This window comes from Rhinatrema bivittatum, chromosome 4, assembly GCF_901001135.1.
Source record: "Rhinatrema bivittatum chromosome 4, aRhiBiv1.1, whole genome shotgun sequence".
NCBI classification, from domain to species: domain Eukaryota; kingdom Metazoa; phylum Chordata; class Amphibia; order Gymnophiona; family Rhinatrematidae; genus Rhinatrema; species Rhinatrema bivittatum.
The window spans coordinates 83,274,493-83,297,604 of NC_042618.1; the positions used below are offsets into that span (position 1 = coordinate 83,274,493).

General features: G+C 49.8%; 3 protein-coding genes across 4 annotated transcripts in view; all 3 read left to right on the forward strand.

Annotated features, from left to right (window-relative positions):
* TMED10 (transmembrane p24 trafficking protein 10) overlaps positions 1-18,218 on the forward strand; it is a 46,152-nt gene extending 27,934 nt beyond the window's left edge. The window contains exons 4-5 of the mRNA XM_029598405.1: positions 17,528-17,654; positions 17,941-18,218. Of these exons, the coding sequence (XP_029454265.1) occupies positions 17,528-17,654; positions 17,941-18,062 (249 nt within the window). The 3' untranslated portion in view covers positions 18,063-18,218. The remainder of the gene's footprint in view (positions 1-17,527; positions 17,655-17,940) is intronic.
* Positions 18,219-18,895: 677 nt separating this feature from the next.
* On the forward strand, positions 18,896-22,302 carry LOC115089941 (leucine-rich repeat extensin-like protein 3). 2 transcript variants are annotated; one of them, XM_029598404.1, is made up of 2 exons: positions 18,896-21,572; positions 21,663-22,302. In XM_029598404.1, exon 1 carries the CDS (start codon positions 18,927-18,929, stop codon positions 20,319-20,321), a length of 1,395 nt encoding a protein of 464 aa, XP_029454264.1. In that variant the 5' UTR covers positions 18,896-18,926; the 3' UTR covers positions 20,322-21,572; positions 21,663-22,302. The 2 variants fall into 2 exon arrangements, with proteins under 2 accessions (XP_029454264.1, XP_029454263.1); XM_029598403.1 differs by having other exon boundaries at positions 18,896-20,948; positions 21,126-22,302.
* LOC115089348 lies at positions 20,623-22,302 on the forward strand. The gene is made up of 3 exons (XM_029597436.1): positions 20,623-20,700; positions 20,749-21,212; positions 21,300-22,302. Exons 1-3 carry the CDS (start codon positions 20,623-20,625, stop codon positions 21,748-21,750), a joined length of 993 nt encoding a protein of 330 aa, XP_029453296.1. The 3' UTR covers positions 21,751-22,302.
* Positions 22,303-23,112: the final 810 nt, after the last annotated feature.

Below are 23,112 nucleotides of genomic sequence, written 5' to 3' on the forward strand. Positions count from 1 at the left end.
GGGCGGATCCTGTCCTAGATAGCCTTAGGGCTCCTCCTTCCGCCTTTCCTTATCATAGGTCTGTGCAGCCCAGGGTTAGTGAGATTCCCAGGGGTAAGGGTGGGTAGAGCGATGTCGAAACTCTACCCCTTGCCGGAGCAAACCTTGGAGCTTTTTGCGCTTCCGCAGGTTGATGTGGCAGTTTCCGCGGTCACTACGACCACTATTCTAGTTGTGGGAGCCGCAACCCTTAAGGATGTTCAGGATCGGAAGTTGGAGCTTCATCTCAAAAGGATTTTTGAGGGGACCACCGTGGGGCTGCGGGCCATCATTTGCTCCAGCTTTATGCAAAGGGCATGTCTGCGCTGGGTTCAGAGTTTTCAGGACGGGCAAACGCAACCAGGGGTCGACACGTCTAATGCACTTTCTTCAGCCTCCCAGGGGGTTGCCAGGTCCTGAGGGGACCGTCCCCCCTTGTGCTTGAGGCAGTTGAGGCTAGGGGTTGAGGGCCCTATTGCCTCTTTGAAGCAGCGCTGGGTGTGATACCGGGAGCCCGGCTCACTCACCCCAGAAGGACCAGGACCCATAAAGGACTGCTGGATAAGTTTAAAAAAAAAAAAAAAAAGAAAAGCCTTTATTTTCTTTGTTCGGACTCGCCCTTCCATCGCTGCTGCTGCCGATTCGCCGAACTCAGTCTTTTTTTCTTTCCCTCAACGATGCTGCGGAGAACAGCATGTCTGGTGTGCGGCTCGGCGCGCAACTTTCTTGAGACAGCCTCTGCTCGTCCTGTCTCCCCGGGGTGGGAGGGAACCTCCACAGCCGCTGGGGAAGTTGTAGATCTCACCCACACGGCTTCTAAAGGGCTCGGAGGATCGCAGCCCCCTTCCCCTGATCCGTTCCCGCTAAGTGCGGGAACAGATGCCATTTTGGACACCATTAGGTCGGCGATGCGAGCCGCAGCGGAGGAGGGGTTCTCCCGCCTTCTTTATCCCTGCAGCAAATGGCCCCCGGGGGGAAGGGGCAAATCAGCGGGGCATGGCTCGGATGCAACGGAGGAGAGCCCTGAGGGGGCCTCAGACTCCTCCTCTTCGTCCTCCTTCTCTTCTGAGTTTATTTTATTGCTTCATAAGGCCTTTAAGGCCAGGAAGTCAAGAAAAAGGCAGGCTGCAGATAAGTCTTCTTTCGCGGTGCCAATTTCCAGTTCCAGAAAGCGGTCCAAACCTAAGGAGGGCGCTGGGTCCTCCAAGCTGAAGTACCCCATACGGACATGGATTCTTCCTGTGAGGTTTCCGATCCAGATGATCAGAACCTGCCATCCAAGCCTCCACGGGGGATTGACGGGGATACAGAATAGCAACAGGATTCTGTCCGCGGGTCCCATATTGTGGAGGGTGACGATCCAAAGGTGGTCCACCTTTTTAGAAAGGAGGAGCTTGGCCCGCTTATCCCCGCGATTTTGGGGGAGTTAGGCATCGAGGCTTCACAAGAAGAATCCCAGATTGGGTCTATTGATCCCGTGGTGTTAGGCCTGCGTGGTCCGACAACTTCCTTTCCTTTTCATTTTTCAGTCACTGACTTGCTGTTCAGAGAATGGGACACCCCTGATCTAGGGTTGAAGGTCAGTAAAGCAATGGACAAGCTATATCCTCTGCCAGAGGAAGCTTTGGACCACCTTCGAGTTCCCAAGGTGGATGCAGCTGTATCAGCTGTCACCAAAAAGACCACCATCCCGGTTACTGGGGTGACGGCCCTCAAGGATCTACAGGATTGAAAGCTGGAGCTTCAGCTCAAGAAAATATTTGAGGTCTCAGCGCTTGGAGTCCGAGCAGCTATGTGTAGCAGTTTTTTCTTTGAGAGCTTACCTTCGCTGGGTGCAACAGCTACAGGCCAGCGACTCTCTTTCAGGGGGGGAAGCTCTCCAGGCAGGGTGTCTTGAAGCTGTGGTCGCTTATAGTGCTGATGCCCTTTATGACTTCTTGCAGACATCTGCCAGGTCCATGGTTTTGGCTGTCTCTGCGCATAGGCTTCTGTGGTTAAGAAACTGGTCTGCGGATGTTTCTTCCAAGGCTCAGCTGGGCTCTCTGCCTTTCAAGGGCAAGCTACTTATTGGTCATGATTAGAATAAGGTTCATCAACTGCCTGAGGATAGACCCAAGTCAAGGGGCTCTCTTCCTTCTAGGTCTCGCTTCCGTGGGAATCGAAGATTTCGAATGTCCCGGTTTTCCAGTTCCTCTTTTAGGCAAAATTCAAACAAACAGCAGTATTGGTCTCAGTCCTTTCATGGGTGGCGCTTCGGCAGGCCCGGTAACCCCCAGTCTGCTCCGGGAGTTAAGTTTCCACAATGAAATGAGGCCGGTTCATTCCTCGGGGCCGGTCGTAGTGGGCAGACTGTCTCTATTTTACAAGGAATGGACCAAATTGACGTCTGACCAGTGGGTCCTCTCAGTGATAATGCACGGTTTTGCTTTAGAATTTGCATGTCGCCATAGAAACTCATTTTTGTTCAGTGTTTATTGTACTTCCCATTTGTACTTAACAATGTTACATATTTTTGTTCATGATGTTTCTAATAAAAATTTTCAATTAAAAAAAAAAAAGAATTTGCATGTCGCCTTTGGCACCGGTTCCTGGTCACCCCATGCGCTTACGAGGAGAAACGTCGGGCAGTACGAGATACATTGCAGCACCTTCTCGAGCTCTGCGCCATTACACCAGTTCCTCCAGCGGAACAGCAGAGGGGTTGCTATTCCATTTACTTGGTGGTACCCAAAAAAGAGGGTGCTTTCCGGCCCATTCTCGAAAGAGTCAACAGATGCCTTCGGGTTCCCTGCTTCCGCGTGGAGACTCTGAGATCCGTCATTGCCTCGGTGTGAAAGGGAGAGTTTCTAGCATCACTAGATCTGACTGAAGCGTATTTACACATCTGAGTCCAGGCCATCCACCAGAAGTTCCTAAGGTTTTCCATCCTAGGTCATCATTATCAGTTTCGAGCTCTGCCTTTCAGACTTGCCACCGCACCCAGGACCTTCACCAAGATAATGGTTGTGGTGGCAGCACAACTACGAAGGGAAGGATTTTTGGTGCAGCCATACCTGGGCGACTGGCTGATTCGAGTGAAATCGGAGTTGCTTTGCCATTTGCCAGTCCACAGAGTGCTTCAGCTATTGCGGTCGCTCGGTTGGGTGGTCAACATTGCCAAGAGTCGTCTGGTACCCTCCCAGTCCTTGTAATTCCTGGGAGCTCTGTTCGACATGCAACAGGGAAAAGTTTTCCTTACCACAGGCCGCATTTGTAAACTGCAGGGACAGATTCGAGACTTGTTGTCCAAACATCCTCCCAGAGTAAGCGATTACTTGCAGGTCCTAGGTTCGATGACTTCCACTCTGGAGTTAGTGCCATGGGCCTTTGCTCATATGTGTCCTTTGCAATCAGCTTTGCTTTCCTGGTGGAACCCAGACTCCGAGCAATTTCACCTGCCCCTTCCTCGCAAGGATTCTGTAAGATCCAGTCTAGATTGGTGGCTCCTCTCGGACAACTTAACCCGTGGAGTTCTCTTGGTAGTGCCAGTTTGGACAGTGGTTACCACAGATGTCAGCCTTTCCGGCTGGGGAGCAGTTTGTCTGGGGAAATCCGGGCAGGGGCTATGGTCCCAGGAGGAATCTCAGTGGTCGATCAATCGTCTGGAGACCAGAGCGGTGTCTTTAGCGTTAGAAGCTTTCCTTCCACTCCTCCAGAGGAAGTCGGTCAGGTTTCTGTCCGACAATGCGACCATGGTGGCTTATATCAATCGCCAAGGAGGGACCAAGAGCCAAGCAGTGGTGATAGAAGCTCAACAGTTGATAAGCTGGGCGGAGCAGCATCTAGTCAGCTTTGCAGCTTCTCACGTAGCCTGTGTCGACAATGCTCACGCAAACTTTCTCAGTCGTCACCGTCTCGATCCCGGGGAGTGGGAATTGGCCTAAGAGGCTTTTCGACTCATATGCGGCACGTGGGGCACACCCAGCATGGATCTGATGGCGACATTCAAGAATGCCAAGGCCCTGCACTTCTTTGGTCGCTGCAGGGAGACAGGAGCGGAAGGTGTAGATACCCTGGTTCTTCCCTGGCCGACAAACATCCTGCTGTACGTGTTTCCGCCTTGGCCTCTGATCGGCAAAGTGCTCAGGCGAATAGAGCTCCACCCAGCAGAGGTAATCCTCATAGCTCCAGAGTGGCCGAGACATCCATGGTTTGCGGATCTGGTCAATCTAGCGGTAGCAGGGCCCCTGTGGTTTCGGGATCTCTCGGACCTTCTACATCAAGGGCCCATCTGTTTAGAAGAGGCGGATCGCTTTTGTCTAGCGGCATGGCTTTTGAGAGGCAGCGTCTGAAGCGCAAAGGTTATTCTGACGCGGTAATGGCTACACTTTTGAGATCTTGTAAAACGCCCACCTCCCTGGCTTATATCCGGGTTTGGAAAGTCTTTTAATCTTGGTGCGTGGAACGAGGGGTTGTTCCTACCCGGGCGTCTGTGTCTGATATTTTGTGTTTCCTACAAGCCGGACTATCCAAAGGTTTATCATGTAACTCCCTGAAAATGCAGGTAATAGCTCTTGGTTGTTTACGCGGTACAATACAGGGGGTAGCGTTAGCTGCACATCTGGATGTGGCTCGTTTCCTTTGGGGAGCAAAGCACTTACGTCCCCCGGTCAGACACCCTTGTCTTTCCTGGAGCCTAACCTTGGTTCTCACAGCTCTGTGTGCTGCGCCCTTTGAGCCTCTGAAAAGGGCGACATTAAAAGATCTCACATTAAAGTTGATTTTTCTGGTGGCTATTTCTTCTGCTCGTAGGGTGTCGGAGCTTCAGGCGTTATCCTGCAGGGAATCCTTCTTGAGAATTTCTGATTCTGGAGTCTCCTTACGGACGGTTCCTTTCTTCCAAAGGTAGTTTCCTCTTTTCATTTGAATCAATCAGTGGAGCTCCCTTCCTTTTTGGAAGTGGACCGGTCGGATCTGCTTTCTAGGGACCTAAGGAAGCTGGATGTTCGCAGGGCTTTGCTGTGTTATCTGGACGTTATAAAAAGTTTCGTATGTCTGATCATCTTTTTGTGTTGTGGAGTGGTCCAAAAAGAAGTTAGGACTTTTCAGCTTGGAGAAGAGACGGCTGAGGGGGGATATGATAGAGGTCTTTAAGATCATGAGAGGTCTAGAACAGGTAGATGTGAATCAGTTATTTACTCTTTCAGATAATAGAAAGACTAGGGGGCACTTCATGAAGTTAGCATGTAGCACATTTAAAACTAATCGAAGAAAGTTCTTTTTCACTCAATGCACAATTAAACTCTGGAATTTGTTGCCAGAGGATGTGGTTAGTGCAGTTGGTGTGGCTGGGTTTAAAAAAGGATTGGCTAAGTTTTTGGAGGAGAAGTCCATTACCTGCTATTAATGAAATTGACTTAGAAAATAGCCACTGCTATTAGTAGCAACAGTAACATGGAATAGACTTAGTTTTTAGGTACTTGGCTTGATGGACACTGTTGGAAACAGGATGCTGGGCTTGATGGACCCTTGGTCTGACCCAGTATGGCATGTTCTTATGGCATCTAAGACTACGATAGCCCGCTGGCTGAAAGAGGCTATAAGTTCGAGACCAACCTATTTAAATCGAAACATCTTCAAATACTTCTCCTCTATGCTCCACCTGGCTGCCTACAGCACAACCTATCCCCCCTGGTCGAAGCCATCACAACACACATCAACCTACAAGAACCAGCCATCATACTAGGAGACTTTAATCTCCACATTGACACCCACCCACCATCTCCCACCTGCGAACTGCTCCTATCCACCATGACTGCCCTCGGATTCTCCCAAATCATTAACACCCCCACTCAGAAATCTGGGCACACCCTTGATTTAATCTTCATTAACAATAAAATATCTACAACTGAACCACCCACTACAACCCCAACTCCATGGTCCGACCATTACCTCATTCAAGCCAAGCTTCAACATCAATCGACCACAGCGAAAGCAGACTCTTGCTTCATTGAATACACCAAACCTTGCTCCAGTGAAGACCTAGCAGAGATGCTCCCGGAAGCACTAAAAGCAATTAACCTACATGATGCCAACTCAGCTACAAACTCATGGATCTCCATCAACGCTGACATAGCCAACACATTATGCCCCACAATAAAAAAGGAAATCAGACCATCTACCAAACAAAATGCTCCTTGGTACACCCCTGAACTGAAAACATCCAAACGAACACTGAGACAAACCGAAAAACAATGGAGACGAACACCTACACCAAACCTGAAAGACAAATACAGAACACTACTTCACAAATATACAGCTGACCTCAACACAGCAAAACGCAATTTCTACACATCTAGAATTCATGAATACCAATTCAACCCGAGGACCCTCTTCTCATACGTCAAAGAACTCACCAACCCCATCCAGAATGACACAACGCCAAACTCCAACAAAATCTCCAGTGACAAACTAGCTCAATTTTTCAAGGACAAAGTCGACAACATCATTACCAAGATTCCCCAATCCCACAACGACTCAACAAACATCCCTCCATCCACCCACACATGGACCCAATTCACACCCGTTGCATCTACAGAAATTGAACCCATCATCAAAAAAACCAAACCAGCTTCCCACCCTGTAGACTCCATCCCCATCAAAACCCTAAAACTCATCAAAGAGATTATTGCCAAACCTATAACTCAAATCATCAACCTATCTCTCGAGCAAGGAATCTTCCCAGACAAACTCAAAAATGCCATCATCAAACCAATCATCAAAAAACCGCAACTTGACAAATCAGATCCTGCAAACTACAGACCAGTCTCCAACCTCCCATTCCTAGCAAAAATCATCGAGAAAACTGTCAACAATCAACTCACAGACCACCTTGACGCCCACAATTTTCTTCACCCAACACAGCACGGCTTCAGAAAATTCTACAGCACAGAAACTCTCCTCCTCACCCTCACTGACACCATCCTCAGAGGTCGTGACAGTGGCAAAACATTCCTCCTGATCCTCCTCGATATTTCAGCTGCCTTTGACACCATCAACCACAGAACTCTCCTCACCAGGCTTAAAGAAATCGGTCTGCAAGACACTACACTCAATTGGTTCAAATCTTACCTCACTAACAGATCCTTCATTGTCAAGACAAACTCATCTGAATCCTCCCAAGTGCCCCTCACCCATGGCGTCCCTCAAGGTTCTTCACTATCCTCGACCCTCTTCAATATCTACCTCCTTCCACTATGCAAATACCTCTCAGATGCCAACCTCACCTTCTTCGTTTATGCAGACGACATTCAAATTCTACTCCCCATAACCAAATCCATTGAACTCACCATGGAAAGATGGAACAAACTCAGTTCAAAACTATCACAACTGCTATCCCAACTATCACTCTGCCTCAACCAAGCTAAAACAGAAATCATTCACATCCAGGACGACCGTCCCTCTTCCCCCCTCGAGAGCACCCCCTCAAACGATCCAGGAAGCTCAAACAACACGGGGATGCCAAACTCATCAAGAACCTCTCTCACACCATCCACAAAAAACCTAGGAGTTACCATCGACAGCCAACTCAACTTTAAACGACACATCTCCAATACAATCAAAGATGGATTTTTCAAACTTCAAACACTTAAAAAACTCAAACCTCTCCTCCAACCGCATGATTTCCGCACAGTACTGCAATCAATTATTTTCTCAAAACTCGACTACTGCAACTCCCTCCTCCTTGGACTTCCGGAAATCCACATCAAGCCTCTCCAAGTCCTACAAAACGCCGCCGCCAGAATCATCACCAACCACAGAAATTCCTCACACATCACTCCCACTCTCAAAGACCTCCACTGGCTGCCCATCACACAAAGAATCCAGTATAAAACACTCACCCTTATACACAAAAAAATAAACAACAACAAAATGGTCTGGCTAAACAACACCATCCAACCATATATCTCACAAAGAACTCTCAGATCCTCCAACTCAGGTCTCCTCTCCATCCCAAATCTCAAAAATGCTCACCTCAATGCAACACGCAAACGAGCCACTTCAACTGCTGGCCCTATCCTGTGGAACTCCCTCCCCACACTTCTCAGAAACGAACCCTCACCCCAAGCCTTTAAAAAACAGCTCAAAACATGGCTGTTCTTAAAAGCCTTCCCTCCTGAACCCCAACATCCTAAAATACATGTTCTTGAAAGCCTCTCCGCTTGACTACTACCCTGCACTAACGCATAACCCCCCCTCCCCCCCATTCACCTCCCCTCCCCCCTCCTTTCCCTCCCTCTCCCCCTCCCTGCACTCCCTCCTCCCTGTCCCCCCTCTACTCGTAACCAAATCATATTGTACATTTTGTATATAGGCTATATTGTACATTTTGTATATAGGCTATAGGCCATTTCTCTATACCCACATTTAAGTATATTCAGCTGTTACAATGTTTCTTGTATTAATTGTTTAATTAATTATCTTGTTACAATGTAAAATAGGGCAGTTCTCACCCTATTCAACCTGTTATCTGGAAACCGATGTGATATTTCGATCGAATGTCGGTATACAAAAGAAATAAATAAAATAAATAAATAAGTTCAGCATATTTATTTATTTAAAGGCTTTTATATACCGATGTTCATGTACTGGTACATATCACGTCGGTTTACATAAAACAAAGTTGGAAATTACATCGAACAGGTAGGAAGGTACATATAACGGGGCTAACTTTGAAGAACTTATAGATAAGCTAAGAAAGACTTAAATTAAAATTAAAATTATTACAGATAACTTATAACTTATTACAGATAGCAGTTAATAAATAAAAGTCCAAAACTCACACTTTGCTGCGTGGTAGACCCCTACCGGTTGCACTTCGTGCTCATTCTACCCATTTGCAGGCAGCAACAAGTCACGCCGCAAGAGATTTGCAGGGCGGCTACATGGAAGTCTTTACACACCTTTGCGAGGCAATACAGACTGGATGTCCAGGCCCTGGGTTCTGGGGGATTTGGAGCAGGTGTGCTGAGAGCGGGCCTCTCCGGGTCCCACCCCAAGTAACAAAGCTCTGGTACATCCCAGGGGTCTGGACTGATCCGGCTACGTACAGGGAAAGGAAAATTGGTTCTTACTTGATAATTTTTGTTTCTGTAGTACCACGGATCTGTCCAGAGTCCAGCCCGCTTTATACATTTATTTATGCTATTTCTATACCGTCTTTAACAATACAGGATTGAACAAGATGGTTTACAGTGATTTCAAAAATAAAATCAATCAGAAAATAATATAAATATATTTTTTGTAAAATTAAAATAAAATATTGCAGAATATAAAATAACATAAAAAGTAAAATAAATTATAAATAACAAATAAAATAAAAATCAGTAAGAGAAATACAATTTGCATAATAATTCCCTATACTTGTAAAATACTACACTCTATGTTCCCTATACTTAAATTACTAAAATAAAGTCAAGAAGCAGCCAGAAAAATCGAAGAATATGAAAAACCTAGATGAGAAAATTCCAGTGTAAGTGATTTCTAATGATGATCTGTAAGTTAAGTTATTTGCTCATAGCTGCGAAAGGAAAATTAGTTTCTTACCTGATAATTTTTGTTCCTGTAGTACCAAGGATCAGTCCAGGACACCTGGGTTGTGACCCCACACCAGTAGATGGAGACAGATTAAAACTTGTGGGCGGAGCCATATATGCTCCTGTGCCAGTCACAGCCCTCAGTCATACGTAATGTCAAAGTAGACAAAAAACAGATCAACCAAACTAAATACTAACCTTAACAGGGAGCCATTCAAAGACCCCCAACCGGAACAGAACCCAAAACGAGGGAGCAAAGCAATAACCGAATAGTTAACAAAGAGATTAGCGGACTCTCCGATTCTTCACAACAACACGGGCGGGATCCTGGACTGATCCTTGGTACTACAGGAACGAAAATTATCAGGTAAGAAACTAATTTTCCTTTCCCTGTACGTACCAGGATCAGTCCAGGACACCTGGGATGTACCAGAGCTAAATTACCGAGGGTGGGAAGCAGAGAGTCCCGCTCGGAGTACCCTCTCTCTCCAAAACCCCCGGAAAACCGCAGCCTGAACATCCAACCGATAGTGTCTAATGAAGGTATGTAAGGACTTCCAGGTAGCTGCCCTACAAATCTCTTGAGGCGAAACCTGAGAAGATTCCGCCCAAGACGCAGCATGAGCTCTTGTCGAATGAGCCCTGAGGCCGTTCGGGATAGGCTTCCCTCGTAACACGTACGCTGAGCCGATGGCCTCTTTTAAGCCACCGTGCGATTGTCGTCCTGGAAGCCGGGCCTCCTTTCTTTGGGGCCCGAGAATAGAACAAAGAGATGATCCGACACCCGGAAAGGGTTAGTGACTTCTAGATAACGGAGGAGAACCCTCCGCACATCCAACTTCCGCAATTCTTTCCATTGCGGGTCCGAATATTCAGCACCTGCGAAAGCAGGAAGCTCAATAGACTGGTTCAAATGAAACGGTGACACCACTTTTGGCAAAAAAAGACGGAACCGTCCGCAGGGAAATTCCCGTATCTGAAATCCGCAGGAATGGCTCCCGACAAGACAAAGCCTGTAATTCCGAGACTCTCCGAGCCGAGGTAATCGCAACCAGGAAAACGGTCTTTAAAGTAAGATCCTTAAGAGTAGACCGTTTTAAGGGTTCGAACGGAGCCGTAGACAAAGAAGAAAGGACCCAATTAAGATTCCAGAAGGAACATGGATGATGTAGTGGTGGACGAAGATGTTTAGCCCCCCGAAGAAAACGAGAGACATCGGGATGCAGGGCCAGAGAGGAACCGCGAACCTTACCCCGCAGACAACCAATCGCCGCCACTTGTATACGAAGGGTACTACAAGAAAGCCCTTTGGCTAGACCGGCCTGAAGAAAAGCCAGAATATCAGAGACGGAAGCGGAAATGGGATCTAGCCCTCGGCTGATACACCACTCCTCAAAAATTACCCAGACACGTACATAAGCCAAGGACGTAGACTGCTTTCTGGACCGCAGTAGCGTGGCTACCACCGCATCTGAATAGCCTTTTTTCTTTAGACGTTGCCTCTCAAAAGCCATGCCGCGAGACAGAAGTGATCCGCATCCTCCAAACAAACGGGGCCCTGACGAAGGAGCCCCGGAAACCCCTGTAGCCGAAGGGGAACATCCACCGACAGCTGAACGAGATCCGCAAACCAAGGGCGCCGTGGCCACTCCGGCGCTACCATGATCACGTTGGACGGGTGCAACTCTATGCGCCTTAAGATCTTGCCTATCATTGGCCACGGAGGGAATATGTACAACAACATGTTGGTTGGCCAAGGAAGAACCAGCGCATCGACGCCCTCGGCTCCTCGCTCCCGACGTCGACTGTAAAACCGAGGAGCCTTCGCGTTGTGCCACGTGGCCATCAGGTCCATGTGGGGCAGCCCCCACCGATCGCAAATGAGATGAAAGGCATCTTCCGTCAGCTCCCATTCTCCGGGGTCGAGGTGGTGTCGACTGAGGAAGTCCGCCTGAACATTGTCGACCCCGGCTATGTGAGATGCTGCTATGGAGTTGAGATGGCGCTCTGCCCAACTCATCAGAAGCTTTGCCTCTTCCGCCACAAGTGGACTTCTTGTCCCTCCTTGGCGATTGATGTATGATACTGTTGTTGCATTGTCCGAAAACACACGGACCGCCTTCCCTTGGACCAAAGGGAGGAAGGCTTGCAGAGCCAGGCGCACCGCTCTGGTTTCCAGACGGTTGATGGACCACTGCGACTGGACGGAGAACCATCGGCCCTGTACCGACTTGTCTAGGCAGACCGCTCCCCAACCGGAGAGACTGGCATCCGTCGTCACCACTGTCCAGTCGGGGACCAACAGAGACACTCCGCAAGAGAGATGGCCCGGATCGAGCCACCAGTGAAGACTCTCCCGCGCCTGAGTCGTGAGTGGAAGTGGTAGGTGGAACTCTTCTGATACCGGCTTCCATCGGGGGAGCAACGCAAATTGTAATGGTCGCAGATGAGCAAAAGCCCAAGGAACCAACGCCAGTGTGGACGCCATAGATCCCAGAACCGTCAGATAATCGCGAACCAGCGGCAGCTGAAGACTTAATAATCGACGCACTTGACACTGAAGCTTGCGTGCACGATCCGCGGACAGAAAAACCTTGCCCTGCTTCGTGTCGAAAAGAGCTCCCAGGTATTTCAAGGACTGGGTAGGAACAAGCTGACTCTTGTTGAGATTGACAACCCAACCTAAGGTCTGCAACAACTGAAGGACTCTGGCCACCGCCTGACGGCAATGGGTCTCGGACTTGGCCCGAATCAGCCAATCGTCCAAGTAGGGGTGTACCAGGAACCCCTCTCGTCGAAGATGAGCCGCCACTACTACCATTACCTTTGTAAATGTTCGCGGAGCTGTGGCGAGGCCGAAGGGAAGAGCCCGAAATTGGTAGTGTCTGCCCAAGATGCAAAATCTGAGGAATCTCTGGAAAGACGGCTGAATTCCGACGTGGAGGTACGCCTCCGTGAGATCTAAAGAGGCCATGAATTCGCCTGGACGAACTGAGGCAATCACTGACCGAATTGTTTCCATCTTGAAGTGTGGAATGCGCAGACATTTGTTTACCCCTTTGAGATCCAAAATTGGCCGGAACGTGCCGTCCTTCTTTGGCACGATGAAGTAGATGGAATAACGACCTGCGCCTTGCTGATCGGGAGGTACGGGGACGATTGCTCCTAAGTCCTCCAGACGCCTGAGAGTGCTTAGCACTGCCATGGTCTTTTTTGGGCACTTGCAGGGCGACATCAAGAACTTGTCCGTTTGAGTCCGTACAAAATCTAACGCGTAACCGTGCCTTATTACATTGAGGACCCACTGATCGGATGTTATTTTGGTCCATTCCTCGAAAAATAAAGTCAACCTCGCCCCTACGTTTGGAACGGAGGTCCTTGGTTGCCGTAAGGAATGGACCCGCCGTATCTCATTGAGAGGCTTTGGGACCCGTGCCGGACGGGGTGCCTCCCTGTCTGCCGTAACGTTTCCCACGAAAGGACTGTGGCCACGAAGAGGCCCGGGAAGAAGTTGAGCGATAAGAAGGAGCCGAGGACCTCTGTGGACGAGATCTCTTGTTACCCATCGAAACCGGGACCTGGACGGATAGGAGGATCGGGCTCTGGACCTATCTTCTGGGAGTTTAAAAAGCTCTGTTCTCTCCAAGAGAAAGCATGAGATCATCCAACTCTTTGCCGAATAACAACTTCCCCTTGAAGGGCAGGGCTCCAAGGTGAGCCTTGGAGGATCCATCCGCCGACCAATTGCGAAGCCAAAGCAAGCGACGCGCCGAGACTGCAGAGACCATGGATCTTGCTGAAGTACGTAGTAGGTCATAGAGAGCATCCGCACTATAAGCAATGGCAGCCTCTAGGCGATCCGCCTGCGTGGCCTCTTCAGGAGAAAGACGTGCATTCGCCTGTAGAACTTGGGTCCAGCGCAAACTAGCCCGCATGGCATAGTTGCTACAAATGGCAGCCCGGACCCCCAACGCTGAGACCTCGAAGATCTTTTTGAGCTGCACCTCAAGCTTCCTGTCCTGTATGTCTCTAAGGGCTGTGGCCCCAGTGACCGGAATCGTGGAACGTTTAGTTACCGCCGACACCGCTGAATCCACCTTTGGAAGCCGAAGAAGTTCCAGTGCGTCTTCTGGCAAAGGGTAGAGCTTATCCATTGCCTTAGATACCTTCAGACCTAGTTGAGGAGTATCCCACTCCCGAAACAAAATGTCAGACGCCGAGAAATGGAATGGGAAGGCTACCGCTGGACCAGTGAGTCCTAGCAGGACCGGGTCCATAGTAGCTCCGGGGCGCGAGACTGTCGGTGGAGCTTCAACCCCTAACTCGCTGAGGACTGCCGGGATAAGCGGGGACAGCTCGTCCCTTCGGAAAAGGCGTACCACCTTTGGGTCATCCCCATCACCGGCTTGCGAAGGTTTGCTCAGCCCTGTTTGGGCAGAACTGTCCCCTGACGCGCCATCGGCCCCCATCAGGCGCTCGTCGGGCGGATCTACCTCATCTTGTGAGGTGGACTCTGATTCTGTATCCTGCGGGATACCTCTTGGTGTCCGAGTTCCTGTCGCAGGGTCATCCCGAGATTTTTTCTTCCTTGGAGTATCCTTTTTAGAGTGTCCATGAAGTTCCTTGCGCCTGCGGCCCTTATATTTTAAAACTTTGCGCAGCAGGAGGGCAAAATCCGCCGAAAAAGAAGACCCCCGAATCTGAGGAGTCCGTTCCTCCTCGCCAGCCTCATCCGGGGACTCAGCCCCCCAGCGGAAGCCCCCCCCGAAGGCCGTTGTTGAGGAGATAACTCGGGAGGCGCGGCAGAAACCCCTGCAGGTTCCTGCACAACTTCGTGAACTGATGCCAAGATGGCCGCCGCTCCTGCACTAAGCGGGAAGGAGTCAGCTGGCGCGATAGAAGCGGCGGGAGTGCACGATGGCGACCGTACCGAGCGGGAACGGAGCCCCTTACCAGACATAGACGGTCCCTCCCCGCCCGGGACGCATGCAGAACAAATTCCCTCACGAGAGAGCCGCGCGCGCGCAGAGCCGCAAGCGCGGCAAGTTGTGCCCCTAGGCATTCTCGCGGCCGTGGCGGGAAAATGTGAAGAAAATTGAAAAATAAAAATAAAGATTTGAATGCCGAAAAACTCCCCTCCCCTTGCCGAACCGAGGACCTTTTCTCCCCCCCCCCAGTGAAGAAGAAACGGAGAGCCGGCACAAACAAAAGAAATTAAAAACACTTTTTTTTTTTTTTTTTTAAATCAAACCTGCCGCTGTCCAGGGTCCTGGGGTTCCTGCTCCTGTTGGGGGTGAGTGAACCGGGCTCCCCGGTGTCACCCCCGACGCTGCTGCTTTAGTAGTTCGGGTCCTCGACCCTCAGCAGCGGCCTCAACCAGGGGGGGATGGTCCTCTCAGAACTTTCCCACCCCCCTGGGAGGCAGGACGGACAGCTTCTTTACACTACTCTAACCAGAAGTAGAATCAAAAATACAAACTGAGTTTAAAATAACCAAAATAAGCAAAATAACCCTGACTAAAACTAAGTATCAGTCCTCAGGGCACCCAGAGGCTGTGACTACACCTGCACCACCTACTGGAGACAGAGTAAGACTGAGGGGCTGTGACTGGCACAGGGGCTTATATATGGCTCCGCCCACAAGTTTTGCTCTGTCTCCATCTACTGGTGCGGGGTCACAACCCAGGTGTCCTGGACTGATCCTGGTACGTACAGGGAATGCTTCTTTGAATAGATAAGTTTTTAAAGATTTTAAAAAATCTTTTACGTCCAAGATTTGCCTTAGGACGTTTGGGAGGGAACTGCATAATATGGGCCCTGCTATGGAGAACGTTTAATCTGGCGACTCGTACTGTAGGGATTTCAAGGAGATTCTTGCTAATAGACCTAAGGTTTCTTGCAGGTTTGTAAAGCCTCAAGGAGGTGCATAGCTAAATCGTATCCTGATTGTTTCTAAGTGCATGAATGAATGTTAATATTTTATATTTGACTCTGTACTTTATGGGCAGTCAATGTAAAGTACATAAAATGGGCGTGATATGTTGCTTCATAGGTGAACCTGTGAGTACCCAGCTGCAAGGGTTTAACAGTGGAGTCTGGGAGGCCAAGATAGAGACCATCTGGAGAAAATCAGATGAGAATAGTAATGGTTTTAATCGTTTCAGCGTATGAAGTTTAAAAAATGAATTTTTAACAAGATTGGAAATATGATGATTTAATGATAGATTTGTATCTATCATGAGTCCTAGGTTTCAAGCCACTTTTTTTATAGGAATCTTCTTGCTTCCTATATTAGTGAATGAAGGTAGGCTGTTAGTTGGATTATCGATAGCGCTTAAGAACACTATTTCAGGTTTTTTTGCTTTTAGTTTAAGCCTGCTTATTGCATTTAGTTTAAGTCCGCTTCTTCAGCATTTGTTTATTTTGGATCTGCAGATCAATTTTGTTCACAGTGTTCAACGGGTTCTGTTCCCATTTGGGATTAGTGAGTCAGTTCACAACAGCTGTTATTTGTATATAGTTAATTTGGTTTGGAGCCATTCTGCTTTGATACTGAGTAATACTGACGGACTGTAGGTGGCACCTCAGGATATGGGACAGAGTCTGTCAAAACTTCTCTGTCTCCATCTGCTGGAGGGGAGGCAAAACCCAGGCATCTGGACTGATCCGTGGTACTACAGGAACGAAAATTATCACTTTGGAAGCCCCCCTGATTAAAAAAAGACAAATTAAATAAATGATAGAGGGAAAGTTATTAAATGTATTGTAGTTAGCTTGTTACAGGTACTAGTGGCAGATGAGGTCAGCGAACCTGTTAGTCTCTGTCTCCATCTGCTGGTTGGGTGGCATACCCCATGCGTCTGGACTGATCTGGCTGGACTCAAGGACAGGAGATTATCAGGTAAGAACAAATGTTCCTGTTACTATGCAGTATTAGCAGACACAGTGACGTGAGTGCCTGCTAGTCCCAGAATCACTGCAGGAGGAGAGGCTACTAAACACTATAGATTTCAGCACCGTTTTACAATCTCTCATTTTCTCTAACCTGGATTACTGTAACTCACTACGTCTAGGTCTTCCGACTAGTCACTTACAACCTCTGCAGCTAGAGACAATTGTCTGGAGCAAGGAAGTGTGACCACATCACCCCAACACTGCTGGCTCTGCATTGGCTTCCTGTACAGTCAGGAATTCATTATAAAGTCCTAGCAATAATATTCAATAACATTAACCCGAACACCACCAATGTACTTAGGAGCCCCCCGCGAGCCCTCAGATCACAGAATAAAGGCCTGGAAATCCCGAACGTAAGAGAAAGAGAGAGAGAGAGAGACTTCTATTGCAGGCCTGAACACTAACAGACAAAAAGAAATGCAGAAGCGACTAAAAACTTGGCTGTTCAAAAATGCCTTCCACTTAACAGAAACTCCCAATTCCCCAGGTCTCAGATAACCTCAATAATTCTGGTCCAGTAGCCCCTCTCAAACCCCTGTATTCTAACCATTTTCATGCTTATTGAACTCGTAGCTCACATTACATTTTGAATGTTTTAACTGTAAACCATTCTGAGCTCGTGATTCTCACATGGAATGACGACGGGATATAAAACATTTAAATAAAATAAAGCCGCATGCTTGCTGGGTTAGGAGGGAAGGTAACTCAGGCCTGGTTTTCTGGATATCCACAGTGCTGAGATCTGTTTTTGTACAGTGGAAGCGCAGAGCACATTCATTGTGAATATCCTGAAGTTCAGAGCTGTTTGTGGCCTCCAGGAGCGGCGTTGCCTGTCTCTTGGCCTGCTGCTTGCTGAGATCTTGATAGCTTGGGCCGGGGGGGGGAGGCGATGTACAGTGGAAGCGGGGCTGTGAGGGGGAGGCCGCGTGTCGTCTTCTTGTCTGCTTGTTGTAAAGCTGCGGCTCTTCTCTTCTGCACAGCTTGCAAAGGTGGAGAAGCTGAAACCCCTGGAGGTGGAGCTAAGGCGTCTGGAAGATCTTTCGGAGTCCATCGTGAATGACTTTGCTTATATGAAGAAGAGAGAGGAGGAAATGCGCGACACTAATGGTGATTGCTGAGCTGGGGCTGGCCGGAAACGTGGCCCTCGCTAGTTTGTGTAGCTGGAAGGAGCTTCTCTTGTTTTAGTTTCTGTGGTGCCAGCAGTAGAAATCCAGTTTCTGTGGTGCCAGCAGTGTGTGCGGCCCTCCCACCTGCTTCAGCACAGCACGGGCAGCAGCAGTGCATGGGGACGGCCGTTCTGTGTCTGGGAAGGGCCCCAGTGCGCTCTTTTCCTTCTGGGGATCCAGGTTCCTTGTTTGACCCTCTGTCTCTTATCAATGCTTTTTTGTTTCAGAGTCGACGAACGTGCGAGTGCTCTACTTCAGTATCTTCTCCATGTGCTGCTTGATCGGCCTGGCTACCTGGCAGGTCTTTTACCTCCGTCGCTTCTTCAAGGCAAAGAAACTCATCGAGTGAGCAGCCAGGGCTTGTGCCTGCCCTTCTCACACCCAGGCTCCCTGCGCCTGCACCTTGGCGGGGGGGAGGGATGTTGATTTACCTTGGTAAAAGTTCAGTGCAGAGTTCTTTGTTATCTGGAGATGTTTGCACAATAATAATTGTTCCCTCCCTGGTCTGCTTTCCAATTGTTCTTTCAGCCTCCTACGTGCACATCCCCTGCCGGTTCATGTCAGAGTTTGGGCAGCTCAGGCCTGCGCTGACCATGTGCTTTTCCCTACTTTAGAAAGCAGTAAGGCAAGCTCGGCGGACCCCTTCTCCTATTCTGGTGCTCAGGCGGAAGATGAATGAATGCCCCTTTGTGAAACAGCAAGGTAGATGCAGGGTGGGCTCGTCAGTGCTGTAGGAGAGTAAGAGATGTCCCCCATGCACTAGTGACCCTCCGCTGATGCTCGAGATCGCACATGGAGCACTGCAAGGACTGGATTAAAGAGAAAGGGTCTTCTCCCTTGGACTTAGCCTTAACAAGGAGGCACAATGAGTTTACCCAGGACGCGGGACTAGTGAAGCCTGGCTTCAGGCTGGAGAAGGGGCGAGCGGGATCTCTCTGCACTGGCAGCCTCTGCCTTCATAGGGACGACAAACCAGTGTCGTTCTCCACAGGGTCCTGTCCCCCGCCCCCCTCCAGACTGCTTTTGGCTCTCATTCTGATTTTTAGGACTAGCGGGGCAAACAGCCTGGGCTATCTGCAAAATAAATTGAGGTGAAATCACTCAGGACGGCCACCAAAACGTAATCAGGGAGCGCTGTTAGAGGAGGAAAGCTAAAGCATGCTGTGGAAAGGGGCAATCTCCATATTGTAGGGGCCGAAGGGAGGATAATGTGATGTCATTTATTCCATTTGAGCCCCCAGCTGGCCCTCCCCTCCCGCCGGTGCAGATTCTCCAACTTCTGCCTGCCCTCCCCTTCCCCTCCCCCTCCCCTCCTGCCGGTGCAGATACTCCGCCTTCTGCCTGCCCCCCCCCCCTCCCTCCCCTCCTGCCGGTGCAGATACTCCGCCTTCTGCCTGCCCCCCCCCCTCCCCTCCTGCCGGTGGCAGATACTCCGCCTTCTGCCTGCCCCCCCCTCTCCCTCCCCTCCTGCCGGTGCAGATACTCCGCCTTCTGCCTGCCCCCCCTCCCCTCCTGCCGGTGCAGATACTCCGCCTTCTGCCTGCCCCCCCCTCTCCCTCCCCTCCTGCCGGTGCAGATACTCCGCCTTCTGCCTGCCCCCCCCCCTCCCCTCCCGCCGGTGCAGATACTCCGCCTTCTGCCTGCCCCCCCTCCCCCTCCCCTCCTTCCTGTGCAGATACTCCACCTTCTGCCTGCCCCCCCCCTCCCCCTCCCGCCGGTGCAGATACTCCACCTTCTGCCTGCCCCCCCTCCCCCTCCCCTCCTGCCGGTGCAGATACTCCACCTTCTGCCTGCCCCCCCCTCCCCCTCCCCTCCTTCCTGTGCAGATACTCCACCTTCTGCCTGCCCCCCCCCCCCCCCTCCCGCCGGTGCAGATACTCCACCTTCTGCCTGCCCCCCCTCCCGCCGGTGCAGATACTCCACCTTCTGCCTGCCCCCCCTCCCCCTCCCGCCGGTGCAGATACTCCACCTTCTGCCTGCCCCCCCCTCCCCCTCCCTGCCGGTGCAGATACTCCACCTTCTGCCTGCCCCCCCCCCCCCCCTCCCCTCCTGCCGGTGCAGATACTCCACCTTCTGCCTGCCCCCCCCCTCCCCCTCCCGCCGGTGCAGATACTCCACCTTCTGCCTGCCCCCCCCTCCCCCTCCCCTCCTGCCGGTGCAGATACTCCACCTTCTGCCTGCCCCCCCCCCTCCCCCTCCCCTCCTGCCGGTGCAGATTCTCCACCTTCTGCCTGCCCCCCCCTCCCCTCCCCTCCTGCCGGTGCAGATACTCCACCTTCTGCCTGCCCCCCCTCCCCCTCCCCTCCTGCCGGTGCAGATACTCCACCTTCCTCCTGCCCTCCCCCTTTCACTTCCCAGTGTCTGTTCCTGCACAGCACTCTCTCCTCTGGAGGTAAAAACGCAGCGGTGCCAACAAACTGCTGCCACCTGCGCCCACCTCCTTCTCTTCCCTCCACTCAGGCTTTGCATCTGTGTCTCCCCCTCCCATTCCTTGCAGTTTATCCTTCTTTCTCCCACCTCCCTGCTCCACAGCTGCCTCTTCTCTTCCCTGGTTTTTATCCTCCCTCCTGGAGATCTTTGTGCAGGGGCAATTGCTGCAGAAATCTGAAATAAAATCCGCGTGGGCCCTGTAAGCTCTCGTGCATCCACAGGGCCCAAGGCCGCCCCGATTCGTCTCCCACACAAGCTTATTGTGGATATCCTGAAAACCTCTCCGGCAGACAGGTTTGGGAACCCCTCGTTCCTGTCCACAGCAGACGGAGGCAGAGAATAAAACCTTTGTACACACCAGAGCGCGCCACCTGCAGGCCCTCCGTATTCCTCTGCCTCCAGCAGACGGGAGAGGTGTAAAATCTGCACGTGGTGTTTAGAATAAGGAAGAATTGTTCCCTGAGAGCGTCCTTTATTGGATGTCTTTGCTGTGGTACCTTAAAGTCACTAAGAGTTTTAGGAGATCGGATCATCTCTTTGTGTTGCAAAGAAAGAAGGTAAGGCCTCTAAGGCCACAATTGCGTGGTGGCTAAAAGTGGCAGTAGTATCGACGTCTGTCTGTAAAGGACGACCAGTTCCAGAGCTTCCTGGGTGGAGTATCTGCTGGTTTCTCCACAACGCGGCCCACTTTTACCAGACATTACCACCGGAGGAGGTGCGGTTTGGGGGAGAGCTTCCTGGGTGGAATATCTGCTGGTTTCTCCACAACACGGCCCACTTTTACCAGACATTACCACCGGAGGAGGTGCGGTTTGGGGGAGAGCTTCCTGGGTGGAATATCTGCTGGTTTCTCCACAACACGGCCCACTTTTACCAGACATTACCACCGGAGGAGGTGCGGTTTGGGGGAGAGCTTCCTGGGTGGAGTATCTGCTGGTTTCTCCACAACGCGGCCCACTTTTACCAGACATTACCACCGGAGGTGCGGTTTGGGGGAGAGCTTCCTGGGTGGAGTATCTGCTGGTTTCTCCACAACGCGGCCCACTTTTACCAGACATTACCACCGGAGGTGCGGTTTGGGGGAGAGCTTCCTGGGTGGAATATCTGCTGGTTTCTCCACAACGCGGCCCACTTTTACCAGACATTACCACCGGAGGAGGTGCGGTTTAGGGGAGAGCTTCCTGGGTGGAGTATCTGCTGGTTTCTCCACAACGCGGCCCACTTTTACCAGACATTACCACCGGAGGAGGTGCGGTTTGGGGGAGAGCTTCCTGGGTGGAATATCTGCTGGTTTCTCCACAACGCGGCCCACTTTTACCAGACATTACCACCGGAGGAGGTGCGGTTTGGGGGAGAGCTTCCTGGGTGGAGTATCTGCTGGTTTCTCCACAACGCGGCCCACTTTTACCAGACATTACCACCGGAGGAGGTGCGGTTTGGGGGAGAGCTTCCTGGGTGGAGTATCTGCTGGTTTCTCCACAACGCGGCCCACTTTTACCAGACATTACCACCGGAGGAGGTGCGGTTTGGGGAGAGTATGTTGCGAGTTGGCCTTTCGGATTCCCGCTTGGGTTCATCCCACTCGTCTGGACTGTTCGTGGATATGAATGGGAAGAAAATATTGGTCCTTACCTGCTAGGTTTCGTTCCTGGAATTGGCTCTGCCCTTTTTCTGTGGAAAGACCAGTCTCTCTTCTCTTTGTATAGCGTGTAGAGCTTGCTCTTATTGAAGCTTTCCAATTTCCTTTTCCCTCCTCGTCCTAGACAGGATGTTGGGTTAGTTTTGTATGACATTCCTCGTGGCTTGGATGCAGCTCAGTACTGAGAGACTGCAGGTGCCACCTTTGTTGTATCTGAAAAGGTTTTGTTCTCTGCTTCCATCTGCTGGCAGGGATCCAGAAACCCACTCGTCTGGACTGATCTGTGGTATTCCAGGAATGAAAATTAGCAGGTAAGAACCAATTTTCCTTTTTTTTTTTTCAGCTTTGTGCATGCACCTCCTCCCCAATTAATTTTAAGGCCCATGAGCCCTCCCCTGAGATTTGGATAATTAAACTCAACAATCATGTCCCCACCACAGCCTTTCCCAAACATCACACTTTAAATATTTAAACTTTGTGTGTGTGTATATATATACATAATAAACATTTTTAGAAATTGTCTGTCTAATAATTGTGTGATCTGTTAAATTTGGAGATTAAAAAATGTATTAATTAAAAGAAATTCATACTACATTAATTGAAGGTAATCTTCACATTGGGAAAAAAAATAAAATTAAGCTGGCACCAGTAAGAATAAAGTCCCTCCATTCTCAGGCACTTTGTAAAGTGTAATGAAATCCTGCAAAGAGTCACTCTGAATTTATATAGCAAACCTGCAGTACTAAAACAGCACTGACTGCCAATGCACAAACAGTAACAACTCTACCTATGAAAAGGCAACTTTGCAAATAATATACATTCCAATATAATAATATAACATTCTACTCAACGTGATTTTTGGTCCAATTCTGTTATCTGCAACAAATTATTTACTTATGAAATTGGACAGTGGAGGGGTCAGTATTGGCAATTCTTTTGGGTACATCAGCCACATTTGATACGGTTAGTCATCAAATATTCATTGGTAGAGGGGCAATGGAACTCCTTTTTGGTTGGGAAGCCATGCAAATTGCCTCCAACTCCACCCCCAACCATCATTCTCCTAGGACAAGCAGGATGGTAGTCCTCACAGATGGGTGATGACATCGGATGGAGCCCAGCACGGAAAAATTTGACAAAAGTTTCTAGACGGTAAATTTAAATGTGGAATTCTTAAACTAAAAAACAAAAGAAATTTTAACAGAAATACATTAGGAGACTGAATAAATATAGATGGCATACCATGAAACATAATTTAGATATATGAAACATACCTTGAAAACGCTGTTCATTTACACAGTCAAATCGCAAGGAGAGCAGGCAGTAAAAG

What these genes read in the sequence shown, in the direction of transcription:
- LOC115089941 (XM_029598404.1), top strand. Translation starts at nt 18,927, where the DNA reads ATGTCATTTATTCCATTTGAGCCCCCAGCTGGCCCTCCCCTCCCGCCG.
- LOC115089348 (XM_029597436.1), top strand. Translation starts at nt 20,623, where the DNA reads ATGTCTTTGCTGTGGTACCTTAAAGTCACTAAGAGTTTTAGGAGATCG. An exon ending in TTGTGTTGCAAAGAAAGAAG is followed by an intron (nt 20,701 to 20,748) that starts GTAAGGCCTCTA and finishes AAGTGGCAGTAG; the next exon opens with TATCGACGTCTGTCTGTAAA. An exon ending in ACCAGACATTACCACCGGAG is followed by an intron (nt 21,213 to 21,299) that starts GTGCGGTTTGGG and finishes TTACCACCGGAG; the next exon opens with GAGGTGCGGTTTAGGGGAGA.